Consider the following 18,261-nt stretch of genomic DNA (forward strand, 5'->3'; position numbering starts at 1 on the left):
ACCCCACGCGCTGTCAGAGCGCGGTGTGGGGTCACTCCCCGCTGGGGTGACTGCCAGTGGGGGGCTTTACCAAGCCACGGCTTTGCTGTGACCCCTTTGGGGCAAAGTGGGGACGCAGTGACCTGCTCTGCCATTTGGTCACTACTGCTGTTTCCCAGGGGCAAGGCGCGAGGTCGGAGCCCCCCCAAAGCTTGATATCCCCTCCCTTGGCTGCCCCTGCAAAGCCGGTGGCCTCTCCCCCGGGCTGTCCTGCCCCGGCTGGCAGCTGGCAGGAGGGGACAGCGGGCGGCGACAGGCCTGGCGGGTGACGGGACGTTGCGCAAGGATGGGCCCAGGGCCGCGGCCCAGGGGCTGGCGGGAGTTGACGCTGGGTGGTGGAGGCCCCAGGAGGGGACAGGAGGGACGCCACAGGCTCGGGGTGTGACGGGACACGGGGCAGCGACAGGCGGGGGTGACAGGCTGGGGGTGACAGGAGGGGGTGGCAGGAGGGGGTGACAGGCCGGGGGTGACAGGCTGGGAGTGACAGGAGGGGGTGACAGGAGGGGGTGACAGGCGGGGGTGACAGGAGGGGGTGACAGGAGGGGGTGACAGGCAGGGGGTGACAGGCGGGGGTGACAGGAGGGGGTGACGGGGGGGGTGACAGGAGGGGGTGACGGGCGGGGGTGACGGGAGGGGGTGACGGGAGGGGGTGACAGGCCGTGGGTGACAGGAGGGGGTGACAGGAGGGGGTGACGGGGGGGGTGACAGGCCGTGGGTGACAGGCGGGGGTGACAGGAGGGGGTGACGGGAGGGGGTGACAGGCCGTGGGTGACAGGCGGGGGTGACAGGAGGGGGTGACAGGCGGGGGTGACAGGAGGGGGTGACAGGCGGCCCCGGGCCCGGCCCGCTCCCGGCTCTCCCGTAGGGGGCGCTGCGCGGGAAGGCCCGGGGGGGCGTGGCCGCCGCGCCCACGTGACGCGGGGCCCTTTTGCCATAATGCGCCGGGTCACGTGAGGCGCCGGGCGGGAGGGGGCGTGGCGCGGCGCGTGCGCAGTGGGGCGGCTCGCGGCGGCCCGTGCGGTTGGCGGCCGGGAAACCCCTCGGCGGAGCTGAGGCAGGGGCAGGGGCGCCCGAGCCGCCATCGCCAGCGCCGGGGCCTGGGAGCGCCGCCGGCCAGAGGGGCCGAGCCGGGGCCGCGGGGGGTCTCTCCCCGTCGTCCGCCCGGGCTGAGAGGAGGAGCCGGGCGGGCGGCCCATCTCGATCGCTTGAGGGCCGCGGGCCCGGTAGTCGTCGCGGGGGCCGGGGCCTCTGAGCGCCGCCGCGATGGAGCCCTGAGGCCTCCGCCAAGCCCAGTCTGCCCGAGGCCGCGGGGGGCCTTGGCCATGGCGGAGCGCCGCGGCCTCTGAGCGCCGCCGGCCCGCCCGAGCTCAGCCCGCGCTGCTCGCCCCGGCCCCCTCGCTGGGCCCGAATCCGGCGCGGAGGCCGCGACGCCGTCCGCCGCGGTAGGCGCCGACGCGGAGCAGGCACCGCCCGGCCCCGACCATGTCGTGCGTCCACTACAAGTTCTCTTCAAAGCTGAACTATGATACGGTCACCTTCGACGGGCTCCACATCTCCCTGTGCGACCTCAAGCGCCAGATCATGGGCCGCGAGAAGCTGAAGGCGGCCGACTGCGACCTGCAGATCACCAACGCCCAGACCAAAGAAGGTGCGTGGGGGCGGCGGGCGCGGGGCCTCGGGGACCGCCCGGCTGGCGGCGCGGACCGCCCCGCCGCGGCCTGCTCTTTGTGGCTCGTCCCCGCGTAGCGTGAGTCAGCCCGGGGCCCAGCCCGCCCTCCCGCCGGCGTGCGGGGGCACCGGGAGGGCGAGCGGCGCCGGGGATTCGGCGGGGCGGGAAGCGGGGGACGCGGCTCGGCCGCCCGCGGGAGCTGGGGCTCGTGTTGGCGGCCTGGCGGAGCTGTTGGGCTCCGGCCGCTGCCTGCGGATCCGTGTGTTAGGCGCGGAGCTATGGGCGTGGAAGAGGACGTGGTTCGTGTGCGACGTGTAGTGCTCGCAGAAGTTTGGGTTTCCTGGAATAAAGCTCCGTAAAATGATAAGGAAATGGGGAAAATATCATATAATAACAAACTTGTCAGATTTCATCGAAATCTGGTGGAGAAAACTGGAAGTGATAGAAATGGAATAAATGGCTAATTCGAAGAAAGTGGGTTTGTGACTTAATTTTGTCTTCCACTTCTTTTACTCCACTGCGTTGGCAAACTGGGTTTGTGCCTGTTGTAGAAGTTGCACACGAGCAACGTTTTGGGTTAAGAGTGTCTGTGAGTTATAAAGCCTTTAAAGCCATCTTGTACATGAGTGTTCTCTCTATCTAAATTATACTTTGGCGGTTCTTGTTAACGTAATTTCTACACAAAAGACGTCATTCAGATGCCATTGTGCATAAGTCCATAATTAATTACTAACCTTTTTTTTCCTGGTGCTACATGTTAACCATAGCGGGGCAATACTGCAGTTTTATGACAGGACGTTTATGGTGAATACATGTAAGAAATCTTCTTAGAGAAGTCATAAATTCTTTTAAATCTAATAAATGGTGCTTGATTCTCAGAGATGGTAATGATTTTGTTTTGCTTAGTATGATATTTCAGTTTGGTAATCTGACATCTTGATAAGTTTGTGATTAAAGACTTTGGGATGTGACTTTTCAGAAATAAAAAGAATTTTAAACTGTTTCCATTAAACACTAACTTTTTTTTTTTTCTGTGGTTCTGTAACACTCTTACAACAGTCTTTAAAACGTATACTAGTGGGTTTTTTCTCTTCCTGTTTCGTGTATTAAAACTTAAACAATGGTATGTGTGCTGCAGTCGCTGTAACTTCACCACTACTAGCCTTTAAAGTGGTTGGGCCTAAAGCTCGCTGTTTATCTACAGGCATTTAAACTATTTTCAGGAGAATGTCTGAAGAGGCTTAACAACACAACGTTGTGGGGGTCTTGGGGATGCACAACATACATAGGTAGAGGTACATTGGATTTTTCTAGTAGTATCGAGTAAAAATGTCCAAAGCTTTTTGGAAAATGTTTAACTTGCTTTAAGGGCTTTGCTGCAGAAGGGTCTCTTGAATTCTGTCTTCCCTTGCCGATGTACTTTCAGCTTCACAAATGCTAGCAGGCTGAACGGCCAGCTGGCTGACAGCACTCCTGTAGTAGTTGGATCTGTGTAAAACAGACTTAAACCCAGAACGTTGGATGGTAATAAACTGTGGTGGAGCCCAGCTATTATCGCCAGAAGAAAAAACGTTTTGAAATAGGCCAAGCACGTGGATTCTGGTGTGGCACGTGAGGAACAGAAAGTGGAGTTTTAGAAGAAAAAATTACACTCGTAAAGTGTTACTGTACTATACGTAATACTAGTTTTAGAAAGTGTGTTGCTTTGTTTTACTACATAATCAGAATCCAGTGAAGGAAATGCATCTGTTTTAGTAGATTGTTAGATGTGGTGTTGCCTAAAGGTAAAGTTAAAAAATAGGAATATCTTTTATACTTTAAAGAGCGCCACTCTTGTTTAATAGTGACGTGGTCCTCCTCTAGGTAGGTTGTGTTGCACTTTGACCTTTGTGAAATTAGTATAAAATTTAAAATTATATATTAATGAGGCAGATGCTTATTGAAGTTTTTGTAAAGGTGTTTTTCCGTGTGAAAATACAAAAGTCCCCCAGTGGTTCTCAGAGCAAAGCTAGAGAATACATTTCAGTGCGGTATATATGCGTGCCACATTTTTCGTTTATATGCATAACTGTTAATTTCATTTTTTATTAATCAGAGAGTAGATGCTTAAACTCACCTCCAGAAGATAAAGGAAAAAACTAGACCAGCATATTCTGCTTAAATGGAATGCTTGGAATTCCTATATGTGGACATAAAGTATTGGGGTTTTATAACTTTGTCTGTGCAGGAGTCATGACTAAATGTTGAAATTGTCTTGGAAAGAACAAAGTGAATCAATAGAAGCTTAAAGTAAACAGGATTTTAAATACCAGTGGGGAAAAAAAATGGTATGATGGACTCTCCTTGAGATGCTGGGAAGGCAAAATGGGTGGTTGGGACCTGTTTTAGAAGAGGGGGGGTGGGGGGTGTCCTCTTCCATGCTTACTATCGAGGCATGTTCTCTCAAGGCAGAATTCCCTTCAAAAAGCCTTTTCCTAAGAATGATGCATTTAAACTTGCCTCCTTTTAATCTGGTCTGAATTGCTTCAGTTGTCTTTTTAACAGATGTTCTCACAATATTGTGGAAGACCTGCAAACTCCAGAACTGCAGTTTCTGGGGAACTCTGTCCTGCCCTGTAACATTCTGACTCCAGAGGACACTTGGAGAGTGTGCTATTCTGCTTATCAGGCAAAACACAAAAAAATATAAAACCAAAATTTGGACTCTGAACTGGTCTTAGATGAATAGTTTTAAGGAAGAATAGTGCTCTTTAAGACTGTCTCTTTAACTCAATTTGCTTGAGTTCAGCAAGTTTTAGTAAGATGTCTTCAGAACAGACTTGTGCTAACTCGGAGTGACATCATTTGGTGTCACAGCTGATGCCTGTCTACTGGAATGTCTTCGGCACTTTGTGCCCGTAACCTAGAGGAGACATTTAAGCAACTTTTAAGCCTTGCCCTTCACTGTGCTAATTTGTGTTGCGGTGCTAGCACAGGGGATTGCTTTGGTTCCACCTCGGAGCGCAAAGGGATCCGTGCAGCGTTGCTGTGGGGAGCTTTCAGAGAGGGAGTGGAGTTCCCTGGTTGAGCTCGCAAAACGTGAGGTTATGGTGGAGCTCGTGGGCTGCGTTGACTCTGTCACTGGCAGGTTGGGCCCTCTCCGGGGCATGCTCTCAGCTCGGGTGACATCCCCTGGCCGGGTGCTTCGGACAGGCTCGGGTTGGTTCCTTACCGCCGCGTCTCCAGCATCGCATGTGCCTGCAACGCGACAGCAGAACCAGCAAGCAGTTGCCAGTAAGACATTCAGGCATCGGGCAGTCTGTATAATCAGATTAATGATTGAAAGTGTGTTAGATTTTATTGACTCATCCTGTCAAAGGTGCTCTTCTGGAGCACAGTACTGTATAATAATAATGCAAATGAAAGTTCCATGAACTGTTTGGCCTACTGAAGTAGCTAATTCAGGAAACCATGGTGTACCGGTTGTAGATGAGATCATGATACCTCTCTTGGTGGAAGCTGAAAACCCAGAAGCAGTAGTCCGGTCTATTAGTCAGGGTGCTTCAAGGCAGTGCTTTCAGCTACATAGATGGCTTGTTTGTAATAAAGCGTGCAGGTGGTGTCGGTTAGACCAGAGTTTAAAAAAAATCACATAATGGGAAAGCACATCTCTGGGCGCCAGGGAGAAATGTGTTCTTGGGAGTTACCCTGTCTTCTGGTGGAGATGGTCTGGCACGTTTGCAGTCATTTTCATCTCGTACTCTGCAAATCCTTCCCCCAGCAGCGTAGCAGCTGGTACCAAGGCGTCTAAGCCTAATAAAGGCTTTTCCTTGTCATTTCACATACAGGCCTGCCTTCTGGTGAGCTTCTGTACTTTATCTGGGTGAAAATACTTCCCTAGATAGTGCTCTGAGAGATGCTTTCTCAGTGATGTTAGTCTCAAAATGGTGGATTAAAGCAGGCCATAAAGTAAGACCTTTTCTCAGTAACTTATGGCATATATATGACAGGAATTATTAAAACTAGCAGATTTTCAGAACTGCAGATTAATTTAGAAGTGGGATTTTAAAATTGTGCATTAAATGCAAAGCAGTATAAAATGCAGAGCAGTATAAACCAACATGACTTGAGCTGTTGGTACTTTTTTTTCAGGAGGGAGGTTGTGGACACTAATGCTATTGTTAATTTAAGATTTCAAAGTCGGTGTGAGGCAGCAATTGAAGTAGCCATTGTTTAACTCCTCTGCCTCCATTCCTACCTTGAAATACTTCTTTCCCTTGACTCCTTCAAGCATGCTGTTTTCTTGCTGAATAGATGGCAAGTTTCAGACTGTTACATCTCTTCTTCTCGTGACTTCAGCGTAACATCTGAATCTTCCTTTGCTTTTGCACGCTTTCTGAGTTAATTGAATCCTTATTTTATATCACACGTTGGATTGACAAAGCCCAGTAGCCACTTGCTGGCCATCACTGGCAGTAAAACAAGCCTTGTGCTGTAAGGGAATAGGAATCAGTAATGTTGTTTCCAGTGTTGTTGAACATTTCTGTTGGAGCTCTGCTTGGACAAGTGTGAAAAGTAGCCTTGTTGAGCGTGATGTCACTGCTCCCTTTGCAGATGTGGAGTCATGGCAAGGCTCGGTCTGTTACTAGATGGCTGGAGCTCTCTGCACTGTGGACTCGGCAAGCAGGCTGGAAATAGGCATCTCTGTGTGTGTATGTATGCAAGGATAGGCTGTTCAGAAGGCACATGTCAGTGCTTCTCTTTAATGGTCAATGAATTGTCACAAAATACTAAAAGAGGACTTACCTTGTGTCATACACCCGTTGTGCATGTTCCAGTTGATCTCTGCAGGCTTGCATAATTTGCGAATAAATGCTCTGATGGCTGTCCTCATATATAGAGTCTCTTTATGGGAGAGGGGCTGCCACCACCCTCAGCTGGGCACAGTCGTAGCAAACTGCTGCCTTTTATGGAGCCACTGTTGCTTATCGTCTGTCTCTGAAATCTCAGTCGGGTGGTTTGTGATCTGGACCAGAAAGAACACTCCGTATGACTCTGCTCAGCGGGTAGAACCAGCTGCTTTGGGCTTCCAGGGCTGCAGCCGGCATCATCTCCCAGTTGTTTGTTTGGCCCCAGTGCCACTTGGGCTCCTTTGCCACCAGAAAGTCCCAGTGCAGGCCCTTCCTGACAGGTGGCTCTGTAATGGTTAGATTTGCCTTTTGAGAAGAGCTCTAGGGGTTGGTTTCAGGGTATGACTTACGTAAAAGGTTCTGGTATTACTTTTTTTCTCCTACTATTTTAAACTACTCTGAAGTCCAGAGGAAGCTTGTTGTTCGGTTCCCCAGGGAGGGGGGGCAGAGATCAGGAATCAGTTTCAGCTAAATTATTTCTCTTATTTTCTGAAGCATCATTCTGTCATTTGGAAATAAAAGTAAAATTTTCGTTTCGTAGTGTAAGTGATGTCTTCTGGTAGGTATGTTTTGGTGTAAGGGAGGTTCCTGCCTATAGGAGTTACATACTGAAAAACGGAGCATAAACTGTGAAGTACTTGTATTTTGTTTGTGATCACTGGGCAAAACCACCCTGACAGAACTTGACTAGGTAGGCAGCACCTTTTGTTTTCAGACCATTGTTCTGATTTGGCCTGTGAAGGTAAGGTCTTCTAATAGTTAAAGCTGTAGGCCAGGGACAGGGAATGGCTGCTGGCAGTGCTTTAAAATATTTAGTCACAGCCAGCTTGAGTAAGTACAATATAAAAACGATTCTCATGGAGAGATCTTTGCATTTGAAGCTTACTCAGTCAGAGTGTCTCAGGTAGTTGGTTTTTTTGTTTGGGCCTTACGTAAAAGGTGAAAAGGCTTTTTCCTCCTCTTCAAAAGACGAACATGGTGTAAGCCCAGGCAAAGCATGGATAGCTTCAGGCACACACGGTTTTCAAAAGGCTTTTCAAGGATGTCTCCATAAGTAATTTTGAGTCTCTCTGATCTAAAAAAAGTGAATTGAAAGAATTCATGTGCCTTTGGTTAATTCAGACTAGATGATTAGCTTAAGGGGGGGGATACCACTTCAGTTTGAGCCAGTTCTGCCCTGCTTGTGAAAGCAAGCTCAAAACCCCCAGACTTCTGTGATCCAAGCTCTAGCACTGCCAGTTTCATTTCCATTTAAATGTACAGCGCTGAGCAGCTGAGAAGGGCTGTTGATGGATGAAGCTCCAAGAAACAGAGATGGCGGCTCTCTTCTGTGCTCTGTCAGGCTGGAGCACTCCGGGCGTCGGGGAATCGTTTTTAGTGAACAGCTGCGAGAGCAATGGGCAGAGTGTTCACGCTCTGGCCAAGTGCAGTTTTGTGGCAGGGCAGGCTGGTCAGACTTCAGAATCAGGTTTATGCAGGTGAGACTTTCCTGTGGTTTGTTTCTCTCCAAACATCTAGTGGTTTTGTTGCCTAACAGAAGCAAAAGCAACTTAAGTTAGATCAGGAAAGAACCTCATGCATTAGCTGACTCTCCTTTAGTGACCTTTGAGACCGTTTTGCTGCTGGCATTCAAACTGTTTCAATAGAATAAAAATATTTTGCTGCTTATGTTTGATTCTCAAACCTGAAGATTTCTTGTACTGTCGAGACAAGAAAAGCACAGTGTTATAATAAAATTTTGCTTTAGATCTATATGGGATTCTGTGAAGTGCTGTGTAATTACATATTAATATACATTCTTACAAATGGACTAATGTTTTTTCTGTATTGTTGTTTTCAGAATACACCGATGATAATGCCCTGATCCCGAAGAACTCATCGGTAATTGTTAGAAGAATCCCTATTGGAGGAGTTAAAGCTACCAGCAAAACATACGTTATGTAAGTACCCATAAAGCTTCATGTTCTTTGTGAGGGGATTCAGTGTGTTTCACTTCTAAAATTAATCTTAGTTTACAGAGGCATTCGGATTGTATCTCTGTTAAAGCTGCTGTTAACTTCTGTTGTAATGGGGTAGATTTTAATGTATCTGTCCCACAGGAGGCTTAAATTTTTAGGCCTGCTGGGACATGAGGTTCAAACTCCAACAGCAGTGATTTTTAACATGATTCTGTTGATTTTGTTCTTGATTTTTCTGAGATCCAAACTGTAGATCCTGTTTCCCCTATGTGGGGAGATTCCTTATCATACATGTTTAATTTTATAGTAAAGACAGATACACATTGTAGTGCAGAGTTATAATTTGTTCCCATCTCGAAAGAGTCAGATTCTCGGTGTTGGACTATTTCTTGCATTTGAGGGAGGGGGATGGGATATGGCAGATATTCTTACGCCTCAAATCTGGGTTTCTTGCATACTAGTTATAGAGGAAAGACCAAGGGTTGCCACTTGGAAAACCATGCAAACAAGAAATTTCAGTCATAAGTGATTCCTGTTAGTTTCCTGAAGACAATGTCTGTTCCAGGCAAGAGGAAACGAACAGTGTCCTTAAGTGAATTATTGCCTTTTGTGTGAGTACGATGAAGGAATAGTTAATCCTTTCCAAACCTGAAACTCAGTAAGCAGTTTAGCATGTTACCAGATGTTACTAGTTACCTTTCTAAGTTTGGTTTTACTCTGAGGTGATATCTGTTCTCCAGGTTTTAATTCTGTATTCCTAAGACTTACAAAGGACAGAGAACCGGGTGTGTTAGCTGCAATCCCGACTACAGGGTTGTCGCTGCTCTTTATGTATTTGTACAGTCAGTTCTCTATCACTGCATTCGCACTGTGTGAATGGCCATGTGTTCCAGCCCTTTTAGAGATGCCTCTCCACCACAATTAGTAGATAGTATTAGGTTGTGGTTTTGCCATGTCTTTCTAATGTTGGTCCTCAGTAGACTGATGAGTTACAGCGTGTCTCGAACAAACAGTGCAACAGCATCCTGGTACCCGTGAAGCATTTGCAAGAAAAAAACCCACCTGAATGGATGTGGCTCTGCATGTAAACTTTGGGCATATTACTGCAGTAGTCGTTGCAGTGCTTTCAGGTACTGCCAAGTAATTCTGAACACCACAGCGTTGTGCTTATAAGCACGGCCTTGGTTTGGGGGTTAATTTAAATATGTCTGCTTAGTGCTGTCTTGTCGATGCATCCTCTGTTTCTGGTTGGCCAGCAGCCTCTCCTGGTGGTGTAATGCTGCCCAGAAATGAGAGGATAGGTGCTGCTAGCATCAGAGGTCAAATCGATACCTGTACGTGGGGATAAGGGAAGAATGGCACTGCTGTTCCACACTGACACGTACCCAGGCCGACAGGCTTGCTGTCCTTCAGCTGGAAACCCTGCAGAAACCACTGGTAGAGTGGTGAAGGTTTGGGAATGGTCAACATGTGCTGTAATGGTGGAGAGGCCCTTCAAAAATGCGTTGCTGGCCTCGTAGTGTGTTCTTCAAGGTAAATGGATGAAGAAACCACTCTGTGGCAATCTGAAGTGTTTCCTTGTACTTCCTCATCTTCAGGAGGTGCGTGGCTGCGCTTGCGAGCCCGCTGGTGGCCTCGCAGTGGCAGGAAGCACGAGCCTTTCTATTTGTACAGAAATTCCACAGCAGCCCTTGAATTGCCTCTGCTCACGGGACACTTGGGATGGTGTATGAATTGTTTGTTCACTATAGCAGCGGTTGCATGTCTGATTCCTGACGAGTAGCATGCAGATACAGATCAAGGAGTATGTGGAATCTCAGCAAGTTTTAAAATGTAATAAATATTTCCTAAAATATTGTAGCATTTTCAAGATTATCTTAAAGCAAATTCTGGCAATTAAGACGTTTTTTTTTGTCACAGGACTCCTAAATCGCACAAAATCCTAGAAACTGCTTTCAGGTGACATTTCTACTACTATTTTTAGTCAATATAGCATATGTAACACGTTTAGTATTTTGGCACTTTCATGGCTAAATATAGTAGATATCTGAACACAGTGCTTGGGCTTCCACAAAGAAACACTGTTGTAAAGACTGTGCTGCTGACATTTTTGTTATTCCTTTGTCAGATGACTGGTTTGGTGTTTTGTTTTGTTTTTTTTTCACTTAAGTAAACTTGCACTTCAAAGTGTTTAGACTGTCACTGTTCCTTCTGAGCAATTAAAGTACTGTATCTGGTACCTATTTGTAATGCTAGGGATATACAGATTGGCTAAAGCTACCTTCATATTTTGATGGTTGATTATTTAAGGACACAAAACTGTAGTACAGAATTCATGTTTTTGATACTTACATAGCAGAGAAAAAAATATCTGAGGACTTCCTCTTGCACTGTTGTGTTCTATATCTATAAGTCTTAGAGTAAAAATGTGGGGTTTGGGGTTTTTTTTTTTTAGTTGCACTGAATGTACCAAGAAAGAACAGTTTATATGAACAAATTTCCACATTCACTAGACAATCGAAACATAATGTTTTGATGTTCAGGTTTATAATCTGGTTTTTGCTTTATGTTGGGTACAAGTGCTTTATTTTAAATTCTGATCACCTTTATTTCTTCTTCTAGAAGTCGAACTGAGCCAGTGAGTGGAACATCAAAAGCAGTATGTAAAAACACAATCTCACACTTTTTTCTACACACTGCACTTAATTCTAAACAATGTAGCCTTTCGTTAATTTTCCAAACATTAACTTAATATATTTTCCAGCCAAACATAGTATATGTTGTAAATATAATGTATTTGAGCATAGTAAAAACTGAGTAATGCCATCATTTGCACAGTTCTAATGTGAATACTGGTATTTGTGCCTAGTAATGCATTGTATTTCATATTGAATACGCTAGAATATTTCCTGTATGACACTGTGTTGTACAGACAATGTATGATCGTTTTTAGATCATGTAGGTTCGAGGTTTGCACAATCGAACATGGTGCCATGTTCTACATCTGTCTGTCTATAGCTAGTAATATGTATGTTTGTATAGGTTGTTGTGTGCTTTTTGTTTCTTGCAATAAAAATTGTTTGGAGTGTATTTTTTGCCATTTTCACATTGTATCACTTAGCTTTTGTTTTTAAATACTTTTTTTTTGCCTAACGGTTTTTGAAAATGTTATCAAAAACCACTGAGAAACCATTATTGTTAAACTTGGTACTGTTTCTTACTTTTGACTTGGGGGTTCAAACAAATACCAAAACCAACATATCCCATACGCTTTGAGGACAGTTCTGTGCAGCTAAATGATTCCTTTTTGTGTCCTTAAATACTTGGGTATTTGTTCCTAAAACTGTATAATTGAAGTGATATTGTTTGGGCCCCTCTGAGTACATAAATGTCTTTAACAGATTGCCGTGAATTTAAATATCGTTGCTACACAAAGTGGTATTCTAAAGTTCTGTATTTGATCTTTCCACTTTATCTGATGAAGCAGTTTAGTTTCCTAGTTTGTCTGCAAATGAAAATATCCGATACAAATTTTGGCACAAGGCTAGAGCCTGGTGCCTTCGTGGGTAAAATCCCTGTCATTTTTCTGAACTTCTGCCTGCAGTACATTGTGGATCTGGGTGACTTCAGGGTTGGATGCTGCTTTGATTTCTCAAAGGTTAAACCTTTCTTTAGTATACCACCACTTTGAATTTACATTTGGGAAAGGGGCAGCATTTTTCTTCAGGTTTGAAAACACTGTTAATCTGCTGCTAAAATATAAATCAGTGACACACGGGAATACTTGACTGGTAATGGTCTAGATCTTGATTTGCCACTTGGGTCAAATACTGTGTGTAACTACGCATTTCAAAATATTCCTTATAGTATAAAAATTACTATGTGGTGTTTTTTTATTTTTCATCTTTATTTTGAGTATAACTGCTTTTTCTTCACTAGAATGGTGTGAGGCATTACACTAACCCTGGATCATTGGATCTGATCACTTGATAAGGTGTTAGGATAACTTAATCTAGAAATTCATGAACTCTGGCTCTGTATTCTGTGAAGAGTAGAGCCTCTAATCTCATGGAATGGTATACGATCGACTTAAAATTGAAAACTTTTTGTGTGTAGGCCTAAAAACACTAAGTCTAAATCTGCATCCATAATTCTGTCACTGATTGGTTCGAATTCCTTTTTGGACATCAGTGCCTCTCATTGTGAGTTTGAGTTAGTTTAACTGGCCCAGTGACCCTAGTAGTTAATGTAATGCATTTCTGTAAACCACGTTTATAGTATTTGATCGAATTCAGATGGGTTTTTATTTCTTGAAAACAGTTATTTTTCTTTTTGTTTACTAGCATGTGTATAAACACAAATCACATGTTCATAAATAAAGTTAACATTCTTTTAGCCTCGTGTGTTCCCTGGCATGTCTGTATTACATTTCTAAGTAGCATCTTACCATAAGCTAACGTAGATATATCAAAAAAGGAAAAATCCTGGAGTGGGAGGGAAGACTTAGTGTTAGTTAGAACTAATTCATTTGAAAGGCAAAGCAAAAACGTTCCCTTCTTGTTTGGTCTGACGGTACCTGACGGGGGCTGTGGGCAGCCGTAGGGAGCTGGAAGCCTTGCAGCGCTCTCCACAACTCCTCTCTCTCACTGTAAAAGCACCCCAGCCTTCGGGCTTCTGGTCTTGGAGACACAGTTAGCTTTATTCTGAAAGATAACTCAGGTCTTGGTCTAAAGTGTGGGGGTTTTCTTTGTTGGCTTGTTGTGGTTTTTTTTAAATACACATATTTCTGTATGTATTTCAAAGCAGAGCCTGGATCTTAGTGTAGTAGGAATAAATCAATCAAGTTGCCAGTTGAACAGTAAAGCAGCCAAAAAAAAAAAGTAAACAGCAAAATTAAAATTAAGAATTTTTTTTAAAAGGATGCACAAAAGCTTATACTTTGGGTATTTCTTCATTAAGAGTTAGTGCTTCATTAATGTTAGTTTTCATTCTACACTTGCAAATTTGTGCTGCTCTCCTGCTCTTACTGCAGCCAAAGCAAGAAAGTGGATCTTTTTTGTTCTAGTGTTACTATTTCAGTAATTGCAAGGATCTCTAGTTGGCATTTGTCCTTAGAGGCTGCAGAAATGCAGAGAGTCATGTCCATTGTTTTAGCACCGTCGAGCGCAACCGTGATCCTTCCTGGCTGAATATTTAGTTTAGCCAAGCTGTCGGGTTTTAGGGACCGCTGCCATTTAAACGTAGCACTCCAGCACTGAGATTAGCCTTTTCCTCTTATTTTCTGTCCCCTTTCCCACTTGCTTGATGTCAGTTTCTGTTTAAGTCTTCAGCATGAAATGGGAGTGAATACATTGACTGTTGCTTCTGGTTTTGGGGGGGCTTCGTTTTTTGGTTGTTTGTTTTTTTTTTTTTCACAATTCCGCAGTATTCTCTTAGAGTTGTATACAAGTTTCAGGGAGATGTTGTTTCTACTTGACTGATTTGAGAGACTGGCAGGAAATACTTCAGCAGAAATTTAAAGGGAAAAAAGACACAAGAATGTAGGATCATTGGAAGATGGCTGTTGAGCAAACGTACTAGATAGTACATTAGTTATCTATTTTCTGCTTTTGATAACTGTTCAGTAGAGAGGAGTGCTATCGCCTCCATTAGGAAATTAGACTGTTGCGTGCAGGCCATGTAGTAACTGCTTCCTAAAAAAAATACAAGAGCTAATTAATAGTTTATTAATTGTTATGTTTCAGTTACTAGTCAATACTGGACTGCTTAACTCTAGACTCCAGTAGAGAGCTTTCCTAATTTTGTGTTTGCTTCTGAAAAACCACAGAATGCTAGTGGTTGTGCCTGCCGTGAGAGAACACGGGCCTGTTTTTCCACATGTAAAAAAGAGTGGCATACGGAGCACAGAGCTTCAAAATACTTGATTAAACTTCCCTATGACTAGGTACAAGATGTTCTGGAAAAAAAAGCAAATTGAGTCATCTGGTAAGACTTGCAGTAGAAAGCAGGTATCTTTTTCCAGACCCAGGTGTTCCTCTCCAAAGGTACCTGTTGAAGAACTTTTTAGTTAGTGATACAGTGATGTTGTATGTGCTTTCGTAAACACAGAGGAGGAATGTTTGACTGGAGTGAGGAATCGTCTGCATGTAGATTTTTTCCCAGAAGCTGCTCCTTTGAATTCTTCCACTCCATGAGGTAGTAAAGGACAGGAGCTTTTTCCAAGGAAGGGTTTTAATCTCTTCTTCTGATCAATTTAGTAACCTCTTGACCAGAGCTGTTCAATTTACATTGTGGAACTTTATTCCATGTTTCTGAGCAACTTGAGACATAATGAGCAGTGATTCAAGTGTCTTTCGGATAATGTTTTGCCAGTATAAGCTTAACTACTGCTTGTGGCAATATATAATTCAATACACTGGAAAAGGAACTAGATAAGAGTTATCCTTTTTACTTGTGGAAAAACTGCACTTCAGTACTAGTTCTCAATAAACACTGCAGTCCATGACTAACTAGTGGCCTGGGGACTCCATTCCTGCAAGCTGCTCCAGTATACAGCTGGGAGGGAGGGGTGTGGTTGAAATGGAGAAAAAGATTACGGGATTGTGCTCTGAATCCATCTTTTCATCATCAAAAGTATGCTTTACACATTCTTGCTTTTGTTCATTTAGTACTCTTTTTTTTTAAATTAAAAATTGGTTTTGATCTGATACCAAGGAAAATATTAAATTCTCACACTTCCGAAACTAATTTGGATGGTGTGGTCTAATAAAATAGAAGAAATCCGTTTTCTCAATTTTTATAGGCTACTCTGTCATGATAAGCACTTTTATTTAAATAATTTAAGGAGGGTTTTTTTCTAGACAGAGTGATGGGTTAATTTTATGGCTGATGGTTTGGATTGGTGTTTTTATTTGGGTTTTGTGGGGTATGGTGAGTTTGGCATTTTTAAACTTACTGGCAGGCGGGGCAGTGTGTGTGTTCAGGGCTGATCTGCCTGTGCTTGGTTCTGGCAGGTAGCCGCTGTGTTCATAAAAGCATAACCATGTGCATTTAGAAATGATGAGACATTAACTGATTAATTTACAAACTACACTGAAAATAAGTTTCCTGTAGTAATGCTTTCTTCTCAAATAAATTTTTTTCTTTTAATCCTTTTTTAGCTAAGAATTGGCAGCTTCCTTACCCCTTCAGTTTCTAAGCAGTTGTGAGCATTTGACAAGGGTCCCTCTCCGAGATGTTCTGGTGCAATGAGTTGAGCTGAAGCGGGTTTGGTGATTTTAGTTTCTTCTCATTAACCACATAGGCACTCTCCTTAGCTGTCATAGGTTTGGACTTTGTTTTGAATAAATACAAATTACAGTAGGTTGGAAATGCCTCTTTCAGTAACAGAGGATATAGTGCAGACGTTCAGACTACAGTAGAGGTTAACTAAATTGTTATGTTTTGATTGTAGAACTTGAATATGTGTTTAATTTTTTGTGAACAGATTGATGACTCTTCTGCATCTATTTCTCTGGCCCAGCTTACTAAGGTATATATATATTCTTGTCAAATACTTAAAAAAAAAAAAGTGTTTGCTTCCTATTTTTAAATTTATACTGCCATCTATAGCTGGATAACTGTTGTAATTTGAACATAAAAATTAATTTAGTTTTTAGTAATTTAAAGTATTTATTTTAACTTTAAAATGTGTGTATATTTTGATACTATCCTGTAAAGAGTAGTTCCCAGTTTGGGAAGATAGAAGGGGAGTACCTTATCAGCCTCAACATAATGTTGCAGTATTACTCAACTTCAAGACACAAAGAAGAAGCACTTCAGAAGCTGTTTACCGTTTTTCATACGTTTCGTTAATTTTGCGTTGGAAACTAACACAATTTTTACAGAAGAATTTAATTGGCTGTAAGTTACGGACATTCCAGGGGGGTTTGCAACAGCCAAAATAGAAGCATTTCTGTAACATGGACAATTGCATGGCTATTTTTGAATTTCTAGTCATTACAGTTACAGACCCATTCTTTGAATGCTGCACAATTTCATAAATTGTGGTATATATACAGTGGACAACATGATCTAATTTGTTTGAACGCAGACTGTGTAAATTGTGTAAATGTACCTAATTGTTTATAGGAATATACCAATGTGTGTGTGTGGCATATTAGCAGATGTGACCTTCGGAAAATGTTGTAATGCCATGTTTTGCTATGGAACTGCTTGCATTTTTTGCTCAACAATGTGTAACTTTGTCTGGGAAAGCACTAGTGACTGCACTTTGGGAAAAGGCGTAGTGCAAGCCAGTTAAATTGCTAGTTTTAAAGTTGCAGAGATTAGAGGAGGCAGGGCTGACGCAGAGTAGCTAGGTCTTTCTTCTGAAAATAAAGGCTGGAGTTCATTTCCCACTGGTAACTTCTTCCCTCTCTCACTGCAGAAATTTAAAATTGTGTACATTTGGCCAAAAAAAAAAAAAAAGTTTGGAAGGTAGCCGCCAAAAGAAATTGGTCTCCATTAGTGCTGTCCCTAAACATGTCCTTGGTGCTGTAAACTCATGTGAAGTTTTACTCTTAAAATGTGAAAAACTGTCCAAGTGGTGTACACATTTAAGCTTTCGAGAAAATCTAAATATTTCAGAAAAAATACAGGAACAAAACATAAAGCAGCTCAAAACTGTTACTTACTCTAACCTCTCTAGGGCAGACTGGCTTAGCATGGAGGCAATGTGTTAACAGTTTTCTGGTTTATTATTACTATGTATTAAATGCCATATTTGAATTTTGGTCTATTCCTACTAATGTTTTGTGGTTTTTGGATGTGTTTTGTAAACCGTTTGGGTTCAAACAAATTAGTCAAGTATCTGTAAAGTTTTCTGTAAATGTTAATGGAAATGATTTCATAGCTGTTGATCTGGATTATGTTACTGTTGAGAAAAAACTGTGTATATGAAACAACCATTTAATAAAATGTTGAAACTAGTTGGTTGCTTTTGTGAATGAATGCATATAAAAACAAAAACACGAGTGGTTGACCTGAATGATAGGTGCTTGAAGGTCCAAATCATTTACAGTCACTCCCTTAGACCCTGCTTGTATCTGGACTAGTGTGTAATTAAAATATTTTAACAAATACTACTTAAAAATCAGCTGGCTTCAATAATTTGAAGATCTAGTTCTGCATAAGGTTTATATTACAGTTTGTGTGTTAAAAGGACACAGGCAACAGGAAAAAAAAGCAAGTTTTGCTTATCATAGTTAAATCATTTAATATGAAGAAGTTAGTGGAGGGGGGGGAACATGCAGTTTGGACTGCCTACAGCACATGATGGTCAAATTTCTACTGAAAATAATCTTTTTGTCTTGCTGAGGGATTATAACAAGATTCCTTCTAATGCTTCTGTCTCAGAAGCTGAATTTCAGCAAGCAGAAACCACTTCCCTGACTCTTGTGTGTCCTTTTAATGCTGCAAAATGTAAATAATGATACTTGCATACATCTTTCTCAATTAAATGTACGGTGGATATCTTCTCCTTTAAATAGTCTGGAGCTTAAAAATAAGTTTAAAAATACTGGATAGTGTATTTTTTTTTCTACACATAGCTTCAGTCCACTATGAAGAAAATTGGATTGGTTACACAAGTCTTTATGTAAGGTACAAACAGAGCCTAAGGTTTTGAGTGCCCAAGAATGCTCTTTTCAAGTAGGTTAACAGGCAC

At 43.1% G+C, this 18,261-nt stretch overlaps 1 protein-coding gene across 4 annotated transcripts in view; it reads left to right on the forward strand.

The window, feature by feature from the left end:
* Positions 1–919: 919 nt before the first annotated feature.
* The window catches only part of RBBP6 (RB binding protein 6, ubiquitin ligase), a 32,074-nt gene continuing 14,732 nt past the window's right edge, over positions 920–18,261 (forward strand). For 2 of the 4 annotated variants that reach the window (XM_074919660.1, XM_074919662.1), the window contains exons 1-5: positions 920–1,687; positions 8,438–8,537; positions 10,476–10,514; positions 11,178–11,214; positions 16,042–16,086. In XM_074919660.1, the coding sequence (XP_074775761.1) occupies positions 1,522–1,687; positions 8,438–8,537; positions 10,476–10,514; positions 11,178–11,214; positions 16,042–16,086 (387 nt within the window). In that variant the 5' untranslated portion in view covers positions 920–1,521. The remainder of the gene's footprint in view (positions 1,688–8,437; positions 8,538–10,475; positions 10,515–11,177; positions 11,215–16,041; positions 16,087–18,261) is intronic. The other 2 variants (XM_074919661.1, XM_074919663.1) reach the window with 1 other exon arrangement.

Source organism: Athene noctua, chromosome 15 (genome assembly GCF_965140245.1).
Source record: "Athene noctua chromosome 15, bAthNoc1.hap1.1, whole genome shotgun sequence".
Lineage (NCBI taxonomy): Eukaryota > Metazoa > Chordata > Aves > Strigiformes > Strigidae > Athene > Athene noctua.